A 14699-nucleotide genomic window follows, 5' to 3' on the forward strand; every position below is an offset into this window, starting at 1 on the left:
CTATTCAGGCCTTTTCATTTTGCCTGGTAATGAAATGTCTCTTGTCTTTACAAGAATCCTTTGCCTAAAGTGGCAGAAAATCTTTCAGAAGAAAAAGCATTCACCTCATATGAGCTGTCTTCTGAAATAAGTTCCATCTGCTTTGGTATAAAATTTATGAGTGACTTAAAATATGAACACAGACTATTCCTAAAGTATATCCTGTGGGCATACATTGTCCTACACGAGGCTGTAGTTGTTTTCTTCTGCAAGGGTTCAGGCCTTCCAGACTCTTTCTGAAGGGCAGTGCTGAATAAGGTCTAGCCTACACAGTGATAATCAGAGAAATCAGTGCACTTAGTTTTTCACCTGTATTAGTTAAACTGCATTAAACTGTGGGTAGATTCTCATTCAGAATCAAAGTGGCCTTCATTCAGTTTAGTTTATTTCACTTTCAAAATAACTTAAAGCAAATTGAATTAAAACTACTTCAGTTGTGCAAAGTATAGCTCCAGTGCAATTTTACTAATCTACACTGAATTCACAGCTTAAAATTAGATTTAGTTTGCCTTAAAGTCATGAGGATATATGCAGGAGTGGGCTGGGGAAATTTTACTAGCTGGTGATGAACACTGAACAACCCAGCATAGATATTCAATGAACCTTTAGCTTCTACAAAACATGGGTAAATTATACGTTTTTCCTTCTGAGACATCTGTAACAATCAAAACACATCTCTGAAAAGAAGTACATATATCAGACACAGCATACCCAAATTTCTCTGCTACATTCCCTGGCATAGCTTCACTTAGCAGGTGCATTTATTATTAAAATCTATGCCTTCTTAAGCAAGGCAAGGTGGGTAAGGAGAGGGGACATTAATTTTAGACAAATGGATATACCTGGGGTAATAAAGACAAGCAAGAAGTGGGAAAACTGATAGTAAATTACCAGTACTGATGCTGAGTGGGAAGCGTTCTGTGTCATTTAGGAGCACTGAGTGGTTTGTGTACCTCAGTCACTTGGTTGCTTTTGGAAAAAAATCAAAATGGTTCTGGTACTTGTCTGGACAGAGCCAAATTGCTCCTGCTCAGTATTCCTCCCATCACTAATTTATATTAATATTCTACATCCATTTAAGAGGAAAAGATGTGCCTGAAAGTTATTTGTGTTCTTGAATGTAATTGACTGTGAGTGTTCCATAATTTACAGTAATACAAGTTACTGTTGATGTCTCTCAGGATATTCTCTCATCAGCCAGTCTGGATTTTTCAGCTCTGTGAGCTGCTTGGGATGATATCATTAGTCTAACTAGGTGACTGCAATATACCGAATAATCCTGCTTGATGAAGAGCTGCAGGAATCCTCTGAGATGGGTGGGAAGAACGTTTTGTACAGGATGATAGTCAGTAGAATGTCTGGAAAGGAGTAGTAATAATACAGCTGAGAGGCAGCAGGTGTGAAGAATAGCTTTTCTGAAACACAGGCTTAGTCAGAGCTCTGCAGATGCAGTTGTCAATTCTTTTATATTTCCTCATTAAAATTCTGTGATTTGGTGAAGGATTCACTGTGGCTCTTGGGCCTGTCTTGGTACTGTAGAACAGAAAAGAAGCTAGTTGCAAGCTATGATTGGCATAGCGCTTCCAAACCCAGAATATCCTACAAAAGAATGTATACCTTCCGTCTACCTTTTGTATATGAAGGAAGGCAAATGCTGTGGAGTCTTTGTGTTAGGGAAATGCCCTGGCTGTTATCATAGTTATATGTTCACTGGTATCACTGCACTCATACAAATCCTTGCTGTAGACAGGTGGGCTGCAAATTGCAGAGGTGCAGCATATGCTTGTTTAAATACAGGAAAAGCAAGAGTGGTGAAAATCCCAGTTTATCTCAGTGTATGCTGTCAGAAAAAAAGGTTTGTTCTATCGAAACTACAAAACTGGCTGACCTCTGTGACCTCATTGGTCACAGAAACTTGGTCAAAAGGCCCATATCTATTTTAACTTCAACGAGACTAAGCATATGAGCACAGCTTATTCATACAGCTAAAGACTGCAGGATCAGAACTTTAGAGGGAAGCTCTTTGCTAGAGGGGAAAATCTTGCCACATTTAAATTAAATGGAATTTTGCCAGGATTTCATGCAATGCCCTTAATGTGACTCCAGATGCCATGTGAATCTCTAATATGTTATAAACCACCTCACTGCCATGTTTTATTGATCTGGGATGATTAACAGTATCTTCATTCCGTATTATTTATTTCAGATTACAAGAATAACACTGATGTTAACTTGTCAAATATCAGAGGAGCATCAGAAGAAACAGATCTTTTTTTGGAAACACAGGTAGTTTCTGAAACATTAGAAACTGACCGGCGATCAGCATTGGTGCTTCCAGCTAGGATATCATGTGAAGTAAGGTTTTGGGAAGCTAAAATCTTTGGGATAACAATGTTCTCTACTCTCCCTGCTGTAATCTCATTCGTACTCTGTCAGTTTTGAGAACAAATCACAAATGAGGAGCCAAAATGAAAGTGCATCTAGCCTGCAGTGGGATTTATTTTGCCTTTGTGTCACATCCACACTGCAGCCAAAAGATTTGCAGATAAAATAGATTTGAGAGAGCCTCCAAAGGATTTCATCTCTATTAAAATTTTTTGGCAGTTTGGGTAGAGATATTACTGTCATCATGAACTTGTAGTTTAGAGGAAGCATGAAGGCAGGGACTTCTCAAGAGATGTGAAGAGTCTCTTGGGAAAAACCAATGATGGGTGTATTGGTACCTGCATGCTTGTGTGAGTTAGAGAGCTTGTGTGTGTATGCACCTTGCCTAATTTTAAGTTGAAATCAGAAATATTTATATATGCATAGCTGCATGCATTTCCAATGAACACAGATGTTCATATGTGTTTGTTTTTAATCAGGGTTGCTGTGAGAAAATATGTGAGAATGTAAACAGAAAAAGTACAATATCCAGTGCTACATTCCTTTACACATATAGTGAATAGCCATAGTCAGATATGAAGGTTGCAGTGTACATGGAATGGCACATATTTGTCAGTAGACCATTCCATATGTCAGGCCTTGGTAATAGATTACCAGCTGAATAATGAAAGACATGATATATTTTGACTTGTTTTGCTCTCTTACAATACAAGTTGGCTTCTCTATAAATTACTCAAAAGCCTGAAGGCTTTCAATGAGAATTGCAACTGGCCATCTTTAAAACAAATGTAATCTTGAAAAATGCTATTACCTCTGGTAGAAATCTGCATTATGGAGATTGAAATAGTATTGTAAATGATAGTGTCTTACTAGAGAATTGTTACTCATGGATTAAATCTCTTTTTTCTGCTCATCAAAGATTAGAGTTTCTCTGGTGGCATAAGTGTATATTTTTTCCACCGAAAATCAATAGAAGTGCCACAAAACAACAGTCTAAATTCAAAGGGGAAATAAACAGAACAAAATTATAGGTCAGTATGTCAATGTAAGTCACTACAATTTAAACCACTGTCACTTGTACTTGGAGATGTCGAAGTGTGAACCTAAAAAGAGAGAACAAATAACAGACACAAGAAAACTCTTCATCCTATAACTTCTTGCTAGTTCTTTTTCTGCTTCAGTCTACCTAAGACTGTGTAATTTGCACTATTAAAATTAATTTATACCTCCAAAAGATGACTTTATAATGAAAGATGACTTTATAAAACCATCTTTCAGAGATGACTTATACCCATTATTTCGTTGCTGAGATTAGTAAAGTTCTAAGGGAGTATAATTCCCTCTGGTACAGAAGGCAGTAGAGGGCTATTCCTCACTTTATTCACTGTTTCTGTGTCACATTACTGTTAGTTCACTCTAAAAATTTAAGTGAGTCCAAAGTATCTTAGGTTCTTATTAGGCTGAATGTCTTTTTTTCTAGACTATAAAGTAAAATGGTCTTAGAAAAAATAATAATACATCTACATATGTCTTTTAAGTACTGTTTTAAAATATTATTAGGTAAGCTGAATTCAAAATGCTACATATTATGGTATGTTTTATATGAAGCTATTGTTAAAAGAACTTTCCGTTAAACTTATGTTCTAATTTACATTTTACACTTTCAGTATTATTGGGTGAAGGACTAATGGGAACATATTTTGATTTTATAGAACCCTGGTGAAATATTCATTTTGTTGAAAGATGAAATAGATGATGAAACTTTAGAAGTTGAATTCATAGCAAACAATCAACGAATTAGGACACAGCCAGCCTCTTGGAATCAGAAGGTCAAGTACCTGAAAGCCTTAGGTAAGAGAGAATTTCTTTACCTTTAAGTAAACTGGAAATTTTGGTCTCCCTTCACTTTTTCTGATAAGTAGTTTCACTTCCCAGTAGACTTTAGTATTACTTTATAGGTGCTTCCTGTACATGGGTTTTGCATACAGAACATTTATTAATAATGCAGAGAATGATTTATGGGAAACTAAGTTCTATTAGATTGTTTTTGTATGGTTAAATGGCAGGTGGCAGTCTTAAAATGTCATTGATTAGTCACAGATTAGCATTCTTCAAAATTACTGCCATAAAATGCAAAGCTAATATTCTTTTCTTATTACTGTCTTACTAAGATGTTTCATTTTATATCTAATGCAGTAAATTTATACTCCTCTCTATAATTCTTACTGACACAGGAAATCATTTCTTTTCTTGGTTATTTCTTCATGCCCATGCCATTTCTCTATATGACTCAGCTCTGCTGGTTTCTTAGGAGTTTTTCCAGCTCCTCTATCCATAATTTTAGTTGCCTTATTTACCTATTTTACCTGGAACATGCTAAAACAAACAAAAAAACCACTGCTTTTTTGAGCTCTAGAACACAGTTTTAAGGGCCACACCAATCCTCATTCACTTGATGAGAGTTATGAGTTAAACCATTTTCCACCTCAGCATTCAGAGTTTAGCTTGCCACTCCATTGCATGATGTGAATTCCTCAAAGTATTTACATATTTTATTTTAAAACTACTGCAATACAACATTAGATAGGGAAAAAAAATGCATGCTACAGTTTGGAACTAAGGCTTCTTGGAGCTACCTTTGGGTGACTAAATGTGTGACCTGATTTTCATCCTGAACACTGTCCCTGCATCCTGAGAGCTGTTTAGTATTGTGTAGTTTGTCCCTTTTACATTTTCAGGGTTGCCCACTTGGACTGTTCTTTTGTGGAGAGAGTTAGAATTTTTAAAAAACTGTGCTAGTGCTGGTATGCTACAGCAGGATTCCTGGCACAATGAATACTAATGAATTATAAAATGTGTTCCTAAAGAGGACTCACGCTACATACTTAGAGCAAGTCGTACTTAAAGTAACAGACTGTACAAATGCCTCTTTCCTTAGCTTTTACTAGGTAAACAACTGGAATGGAAGTAATTATACTGCAGTCTGGTTCAAATCCAATTTTGAGAACCTTGCCTACAATTAAGAAAATGTTTCAAAAGAAAAATAGCAATTCTGCAGTTTGTAATAAATGAACCTTTCTGTAATTTGTAGGCATAAGGGAGCTGATTATAGGTCATCAGTCCATCAAAGGGATGTCTGAAATGTGAAGCATACAGTTTTCATTGTTTTTCTAACTTGAAGGAATACAGTGGCTTTGTTTTATAAGGATTTACAGAGATATAGTCTCTTTTGTCAGTTTTTGAATGTTAGACAGAAAGACCTGGATAAAAAACTGACGACGCTGAATCATTCGTGAAATGCAAATCCTGTTCATTGCCTCTCTGCATTTTCTGTGATATTTTCCTCTGCTCTTTTACTCATTCCCCGAGACCTCTGGTCTGGGATTGTAAAATATTTTCAGCTGCTGTTCTGATTTGTTTTTTCTAAGATTTTCCTGCTGGCCCTGTATATGTAAATGTCTACTGCGGGGGAGTCATTAAGGCCACAACGCAGATCGAATACTATACTGCACTAGGGGAGATCGAGAACGTTCTCAAAAAAGTGGTTGACCCAATAGCTTTTGCTTGTCAGGTAAGTTGACATCTGCTTTAAGTTAATAAGAAAAGAAGAATCTAAGTGCCAATATGAGCTAAGGAAACATGCACTGTGCTGTAAAGACTATATTTTGATTGCATAGTAATGAGTAATGGCTCAATAGTAGACTCAGGATTAGAGGCCTGTCTTTGAGATGTCTAGTTGTAAGCAAATCAGACAAGTGAAAACAAATTTTCTCTTTTTGTTTTTGTTGTTGTTTAGACAATGACATAAATATTCTTGCTGCTGTGTATGCCCAAAGGACAACAACCTGCATTACAGGGGATGAAAATAATAACAAACAATAGTACTTAAAACTGCCCTTCTCTCCATCAAAAATGTTCTTTTGAGTGTGTTATAAAACCAATAGAAACAAGTAATTTTAAATCACATTGTATTTGGAAGATTATTATTAATTCATCAATAAACAGGATTTTTCTGGCATAATTTGTATGGAAGACATTAGGTTGCTTTTCATATAGAGTCTGTATACAGCTGCTGAATTATCATTCATGTGGTTTGCTAGTTGCCATGCAGATTCTTTGCATATATTTAGAAGAATTCAGGTTTTGAAGCTGGGCTTCAAATCAGCACAGCAGACTGCAGTGCTTTGCAGTATCTCCTTTGCTAATGGCACATACAAAATAATAAGAAAAGAAAGCACGTATTAAGAAAGGATGAAATCTCAAGTATCATATGTTCAATGGTGGGTAGCCCAAGCAGACTTGTCATGATGTCTATATTGTAATTGCAAAGCCAGAACAAAAATAATAGTCTGTGTTTCCAATGCAGACAGTCTCATTTTCTTGTGACAAATCTACCTTATCTACCACCTAAGGCATTACACTCATAACGAAAGGATTAATAAAAAATGATGTATTGCATTATTAGTATTCTGTTAAGGATGGGGGTAGATTCCTTCCAAATACAATTCACTTCTGTTTTAAGAAAACAGACTTGTGGCACAATAAAAATAGTGTAACTCTAAGTACAAGTGCATTCTTAAAATCTTTAGAGTATCTATCATTCTTTAAACTGTAGATTAAAAGACATTGAAATTGAACTTTCTACAGATGTGTTTTAAAATTTTATGCTTAAGAAGTGTGTCACAGTGATTTAAAAATTATAATTAACATGGTAACCTAGATACCTACAGCACACCTGATATTTCCACTGGAGATTTATTTGTGTTATTCAGGAGTTTGACCCTTCATTTAACCAGCATGACTAATATTTAGTAAGTAAGATGCATGCAATTCAAATTATATTCAAATGTAGAAGTAATTCTATGCAGAGCAGTAGTGCACACCAGGAAATACAGCTGCAGTGTTATGACTGTCAGGTATGTTTAATAATTTGGTCACCTTTTCTCATCTGTATTATAAGCAGGGGTTTAAATGAGGAGACATTGTATGCCTGGCTCTTAATTTTATTTGTGTTGGCAACTTAAAAATTAATGCTGAGAAAATTTTTATAATCAAGTAAGTGGTACAATCCAGACAGTATCAGGGCTGTTCTGTGGGAAAGTGTATTAATGGTAGTTCATTTGTATGTTTGTGTATGTGCTGGAAGATTTGTCATTGTATTTAATTGTACCCACTGGGCCATAGAGTGAGGTAGATTCACTAGCTAGGTAGCTGAACTATTTCTTCAAGCTTTTTAAATCTTTTGAACGCTCGTGTAAATATGATTTAATGGCAGTAAGATACATCGTAAAGATGCAATTTACAAAACATGATTTAACTTAATCTTAAAAAATGTAGTCATGCAAGGAAAAACAAAACAGCCTTCATCTAATTAGAATTCCCATCAAGTAGCAGGAGTAGTAGTAACTTTTGTTTAACCGGGATAATTAAAACCTTTGAGACTATCAGCTTATCTGCAAAAGTATCCTGGGGCAATAGTGGTTTATCTATGCATAGTAACAATCAAACACAATGGAAAACAGAATTAAAATAAAATAGAAAAGCTTACAGCAATTATTGATCAAAGCAGTTACATTCTGTGGTTCCAAGAAAAGTTCAAGATTTTCACAAATGTTTGCAATCTGAGGAGCATCTCGTTATTAAAATTTTGTGATGAAAGCAAATTACTACACTAATGCATACCACAGATACAATGCTTGGGTAAAACACTTTTATAGTATTGTGTGTTGTATTGCTGACCTTTCCAGTCACTTTGAGTTGGTATCAACATTGAGATTATTGTCCCTTTCTCCCCTCCCTCCCCAGCAAGTAAACCCAAACAAACAAAAAAACCCAATAACTAGGCTTACAGCCATCTGTTCCTTTTACTGAAAGCCAGGTCATAGGGGACTAACAAAGTATGCTACTGTTGTACCTATTGGATTCATCTTTTTAGACAGGAATTGAAGATTAACACTAGCTCAATTGTTAGATTAAACATATTTTAACGTGAAGATTATTACAAATCATGTTTTTGGATGATATTCTTTGCCACATCTGCCATGTTATTTTCTATTTTCCATATTTGTCTGAATTTATGAAAACCTTGACCAACATTAGCAAGACATTTCCAAAAACCCAATAAATATTTAAAATGTAAGATATTTAAACTTAAAATGTAAGAAAATAAGTAAAATAAAAAATGAAACAAGGTTCATTGTAAAAATTTTGAAAGAAAACAATCTGAAATTTTATATTAAAAAAGGTTTTTTGTATTAAAGTAGTGTTGAAATCACAGAAACAATCATTATGCTGAATGAACTTGCTATCAGAACGTATGAGATAGGGCATAGGTTTTTATGAATTTTTTGTTCTCTCACTTCCATATAATTTTGCATAAAGAAACTGTCTTAGGGATTTTGTGTTCTTATAGTAACCCTGAGTACAGATCAGATCATAAGGTTATTGTAATTCATAATTAAACTTTTTCATATCTCATTTTTTACTATTCATCAACTTTTTATTTCAGCATTCTGGTGGATTTATATGCTGTATTGATTTTTCTTTCTGACTTTCTACCAAACGCAAGTATTGATTCAAATATTTAGTGCTGAGGTTTTCTGGGTACAGATTTCTTAGGTTTTTTAAGAAATGATGGAAACCGAGGTCATATCCTTATTACTGAAATTGAGAGATTCATGGTAATTTGAGTGACTTAGAGTATCTAGAGAACTTTGGAAATCTTTATGACAGACGTTGGTTGAATAATATTCCTATGATTCTGAGAGACTTGATCCATCAGAGGATGCTTTTATCATAGTCATCAAACAGGATTCCAGTTACGGTATATATTTAAAAAAGAAGAATGAAAATAAACTTTTCTATGAAAACCTGTAAGAAATAGATATATGCCCTATGCAGTGATAGTACGTATGTTCCTTAACTTGATCTCCTAAGATATTTCCTTTGAAACTATTTTTAATAGTTTTCAATCTTCTAAGTCATGTCAGCAACTGTTATTTTAAAATGTTTCTTTCTTTACCTCTAAATATGAAATCTTTCCATATTCCATCAGTGGGTAAAATTGTCAGAAAAGCCTATGTGATTTTTAAGCCTCGCCCCCTTCTCTTTGTCAGAGGTAATCTAGATATTTAGGTGCATATAAAGTAGTGTCTGATATGTAAGAACTACTGGAGTAGTTCATCTTTTTGTAAATATGACCTTGTTAGTACTTCTAAAGCCTGTGAGAAATATGTTAATTTACTGGCTGCATATGCTGTGCTTCACTGGCACACATTTTCAGGGTTTTGTTAACAGTTATTAAAGAATGTAGGTCATGATTCACAGAAGTACCAAAGCATGTGCTTGGTCTTTTCCTTTTTTAAGAATGTTTTCAGAAACCCAGGTGTGATGGACATCACTCAGGGCATCTCTGCTGTTCACAGGTGCTTCCTATTGCTCTGGAAAGGCAGCAGGGGGGAGATGGAGAGAGTGCTGTCACCTGGGGTGGCACTGAGCAAGGACAAGCTTCTGGAGGCTTGGCTTGAGGCATGTAGTAGCTCTTGCAGAAGGGCTAAGACTGTAGGGAGGAGCAGGGAGCAGCCAGCTGTGCTTCAGAGGGCTTGGGAAGAGCTGCTTGGAAACTTGCTGAGTTAATTGTGAATAGCTCCTGGAAAGAAGAACTTGCCTACAAGGAGAAAGTAGTGCTTTTACTTCTTTTCTGTCATGTTTTAACTTTTTAATTCTTTATTCAGGTAAAATGTGGGCTTTCTTGAAGGTTAGGCTTTCCTTATAATGTGCTTAGCTTTAAGTACAGTCCTACTTCTGTTGACTTTGGAGAGGCTTTAGTGGGAACTTTAGGTGCATAGTGTTGGTGGCATTTCTCAGCAAGTGCTGCAGAAGCCTGTGTGGGATATATCAAAATACACAAATGTAGTGTATCTGGAGTCCATGAGTGCTCTGGAGCAGGAATGGGTAGTAAAGTCCCTAACCTGAATTCCTAAGTGGCAGGGATGACCTTTATGTTGGTGTGGAGCTCTCTCCTGCTAGCTGGATAGTGCAGAATGGTCCTATTGCTAGTTCTGCTTCACTGCTATTTCTGCTGTCATCTTCACATAACTAATGAAACAGAAATAAGCATTGTTTTTAGGCCCTGCTATATGTGAAATGAAAGGTATTAACATAGTTTTATATGTATATGAATTTAAACTAATTTTTCTTGTAATGCCTTGTAGAGTAGCAGAGCAAAGCTAGTTGTTAGGGCTGGGTAACAAGATGACCTGTTAAATCATGGCTCAAGCCTTTAGACTTTAGATACCTGGAGGAAGAGACAAAATTTGAGGGAAAAACTTACAGAAAACTGCAGCGTGACAGCTGTGTACAACAGGTGCGTTATGCCTGACTCTGATACTAAAAGAACGGAGAGGCAGGTCAGTGGAAGGCAGACCTGTTAAAGCATGGGAAGTTTAGCTCCAGTTTCATCTGCTGCCTTTGGAAGGCTGGACAGTCTAACGCCTGCCTTGGCAGCTTGTAAAAACTGAGCCAACTTGATGTGGCAGGGATTAAGCCATGCAAAGTTTCAGGGCCTTAAGAGTTTTGTTGCAAATTGCTTAAGTTGTGCACCCTCTTCAGCGTGAGAACTTGCTCCATTTGAAACTGAGAAACATTGCTTTATCCCCTGTAAACTTGGTTGTCTGAGTGCAATCTAAGAGCTATACATTCTTAAGCTACTCCTCCCCCAGATTTCTGCCTTAATAAATAAATAAATGAGAGAGAGAGAGAGAGAGGAAAGGAAGGATCATGCCTCTGCTCATATTTAAAGCGGAAGAGCCTTGCCTGCAAGGTTACCTTGAGTGCTTTCTTAAAGGGGACTGCAGGGTCTTTATTTGGCTTTCATTACACAAGGCAGCCTGGAATGGACTCTGCCTGAAATTGCTTCTCAGGCATTTCAGGACAGATAATAAGAGAAAGGTTTCCTTTAGCTGAACAGAGAGAGCTAGATAGGTTGCAAAATGTGTGAGGTGTGTCCCTGCCATTTTCTTATGTTTTGTTAAGAGAGGACCACAGTTTTCTTCTATGCTCCAGACACATGCCATAGAAAAAACAAAATATAAATATGGGGGAATTAAAATGTTACTTCGAATCTGTTTTATTTAGAAGCCCCTCTATATATTATATATATATTTATATATATACATATTATACATGTGTGTGTGTGTGTGTATATATTATATTTACTGTCTGTAAAGTGGAATTTCTACTATACTGTTGCTGCTGTGTCCCTCAGTGAATACCAGTGGTTTTGAGCCACTTTCTTCATGGTGTAACTTCTGCATATGCATTCATCTGAGCTAGTGTTATAACTTATTTTATGTCCTGCTTTAGCCTGAACCCTATTAAGATAGTACCAATGACAATACCATGCTTAAGAAGACCTTCTTGGGATAAGGAAGAATAATATATTTTCCTAATCAGATTCTAATATTCTTTGTCTTAATATTTTAATTTCATGTGGCTATTCTACTAAATATCTACCAAAAAGAATTATTAATATGAAGTTCAGGGTAAGGGGAAGGGAGCAGGTTGCATATCCTTTCTTCAGTCACTCTGTAAATCTGGTATATAGATTATATCTCTGTTTTAGAACAGGTCTTTTTCTAGGAGGAGTCTTTTATGCTTAATGCTTTGGTTATTGAGGGCTAAAAAGTATATTCATAATTATTGAATAACATACAGAGAATATTTAATGTAGCAGTGCAGAAAGGGTGAATTATGGAAAAAATAGGTCACAATTTACTAAATATAACATTCTTATGTGTCATAATCAAAACTGGAAGGCCAAGTGGTAGTTATGGGAAAAATAATCATACTTTATTACTGCTAGCTCCCCTACTGCACAAACTTGTCTTCAAATTTCCATGTCATTCATATAGAACTCAGCAAAACTCTATCCTGTCTGGGTGACCAGCTTTATTTCTGACCACATCATACTCTTTATTATTTTCTTATTCGCTTGTAATAGCTGCAGAAACTAAACTACATGTTTTCTCAGCAGTCACCTCTGTCCTTTTTTCCTCATTATGTCTGTCACAGGGTTTTTTTTTCAAGTTTATATATAAAATATATAAGTTTATAGTTCTGCATATATCCCTGTTAGCTATCTAACAGCTGTTCCAACAAGCAGCCTTTGAGCTATGGGAAGGCAAACTTCAGTGAGTGTTCCTCTGCTGTGGCTGAGCTGCTTTTGGTGCCCAAACCATTCTACCTGCAGGCAGTGCAGCAAAGACTGGGCCAGCTCTGTAGTACTTAGTGTAAAATATCTTCAGTGTTCAAATCCTTGTAGTCATACTTGTCACATCAAGAAAATAAGCACTTAATTATGGCTACCTTGAGAGTCGTTAGGAATAGATCTTGGCCTTCTGTCCAGACAAAATTAGGCAATCAAAAAACTATCTCACTGCAGTCAGTGGGGATTTCCCTTGTCTAAAGAATATGTATTTAGTAGGGAAGCTCATCTAACTGGTGTGCATTATCCATTTCTTAATCTGCCAGTTGATGTTAGACTATGGCTGATGGAACTGAAGCTGTTTCCTATCTAGTACAGTATGCAACCTTAATGTAAAGGTTTCAGGTAACAGAGGGCTACTGAGTTCTTTAAGATCATCCCAGATTACTGTTGTAATGACACCCTGGTTTCATTGGTACCTGGTATCTGTCAGAAAAGCTCCTGGCTATTAAACTACATTGTCACAGCTAAATCAAGAGTAGAGAAGTACAAATCTTCCTCTCCTTCTTTTCCTTTAGAAGTTCTCAGTCATGGCTGAACATAGCTATAATACATGTTTCTCTTCAACTGGGTCTTATTGTCATGATCCTTCTATATAAGGCTACTTGTAGCATGTTACTATTTTTCTATGGCTTTTAAAAAATATGCTGATCCTACTAAGAGTGAGTTTATATTCATTGCATTTGAATAATTTGATTCACTAGTACAAACTTACAAAATAAATACGTACCAAATGCACTCTCTCTTTCTCTCTCTCTCTCTCCCCCCCCCCCCCAACAGGCTTTTGAGTTCTCTTCTGTAGAGAAGCTGGACAATGTTTTGACTTTGTTACTGAAAAGCAAGATGTCTGCTTATGGATTCAGCGCATTCCAAAGTGAAGAAAAGCACCATCAACAAGCTAGTGAGTACTTTCTCATATGCATTGATTAATAAGACAAGCTTTAAATATTTAAATTAAGGCCATTAGTGAAATGTGGGAATCCGCAGTAAAGACATCATAATGAGAAAAAATGGTGAAAAAGTATTTTTAAACCATTACTTCATGAGTCAGTACTAAGTATTTGTACTTGTTTGGATGCTGGATCAGTTTTGGATTAATTGCAAATTGACAGCTTTGCACCTGTCCAAATGTATGTTTATGGGGAAAATAGGCAGCAAGAAATGATTAATACAGAGAAGCCTATGCACTATATTTTTTACTAATTGCTCTTCAGCAATACAGTTTACACTTCATTTTCCTGAAATGTTTGAGAAGCGATACAAAAAGTGAAAGACTTCCACATCTGAAGGGAATGGATGGCTTTTGAACTTGGAATGGCATTAAGTATCTCTATTCATTTTAGTAACTATGAGCTTAATAGTTTGCATTACTTTATTCTGACCAAGAGGTAACTATATTTAAAATCCTAGTGAGTTAAAACAGGATTTGGCTATAAAATAGAAATAGACACACCATATGCACAATTCACTAGGTTATAAACAGAAGCTACTGTCTAATGCCAAATGCAGAGTCCTGGTTGAATTCAGTTAACCGTTTATTAAGGATGCAAATTTTTATTGTAATAAACTGAAAATGTGATTTAGTTTATACTTTAAAAACATCATAATGATGTTGCTTTGGATGTGTGTTATACCTCAGCTTTTCCATGAGACTTGTAAAAAGAAAACAAAAGCTAAGAAAATGGATGTTTCCCTTTTGAAATAACTGAATATAGCAAGTTTTCAAGGTAATGAGAATTAAGTGTTATATTACATTTGAATATAGAGAGTTTATTTTCTCTTAAAAACACGGTGCATGTACACAAAACAGGAGAGTGAAAACTCAAACATTACTTGCTCTTAGTCATCTCTTCTATAATCACATCATGCTTCCTTTCATTTTGAGTAAGGTTTGGCTGATGAAATTCACCACTTTGCACTAAGGAAATATGATTCCAATTCTCTTCAGTTCTGTGAATGAAGTTAAATATGACTCTACGCTGGTGGAAACAAACCAGTAGGATGTTAAGTG

At 35.8% G+C, this 14699-nt stretch overlaps 1 protein-coding gene across 5 annotated transcripts in view; it reads left to right on the forward strand.

The window, feature by feature from the left end:
* BANK1 (B cell scaffold protein with ankyrin repeats 1) overlaps positions 1–14699 on the forward strand; it is a 153292-nt gene that overhangs the window by 39668 nt on the left and 98925 nt on the right. For all 5 annotated transcript variants that reach the window (XR_010884343.1, XM_067297561.1, XM_067297564.1 and 2 more), the window contains exons 4-7: positions 2246–2394; positions 4137–4275; positions 5853–5995; positions 13469–13589. Coding sequence is in view for 4 of the 5 variants with exons in the window: in XM_067297561.1 (XP_067153662.1) it covers positions 2246–2394; positions 4137–4275; positions 5853–5995; positions 13469–13589 (552 nt within the window). In the remaining variant the exon portion in view is untranslated. The remainder of the gene's footprint in view (positions 1–2245; positions 2395–4136; positions 4276–5852; positions 5996–13468; positions 13590–14699) is intronic.

Source organism: Apteryx mantelli, chromosome 5, assembly GCF_036417845.1.
Source record: "Apteryx mantelli isolate bAptMan1 chromosome 5, bAptMan1.hap1, whole genome shotgun sequence".
In the NCBI taxonomy this organism is placed as follows: domain Eukaryota; kingdom Metazoa; phylum Chordata; class Aves; order Apterygiformes; family Apterygidae; genus Apteryx; species Apteryx mantelli.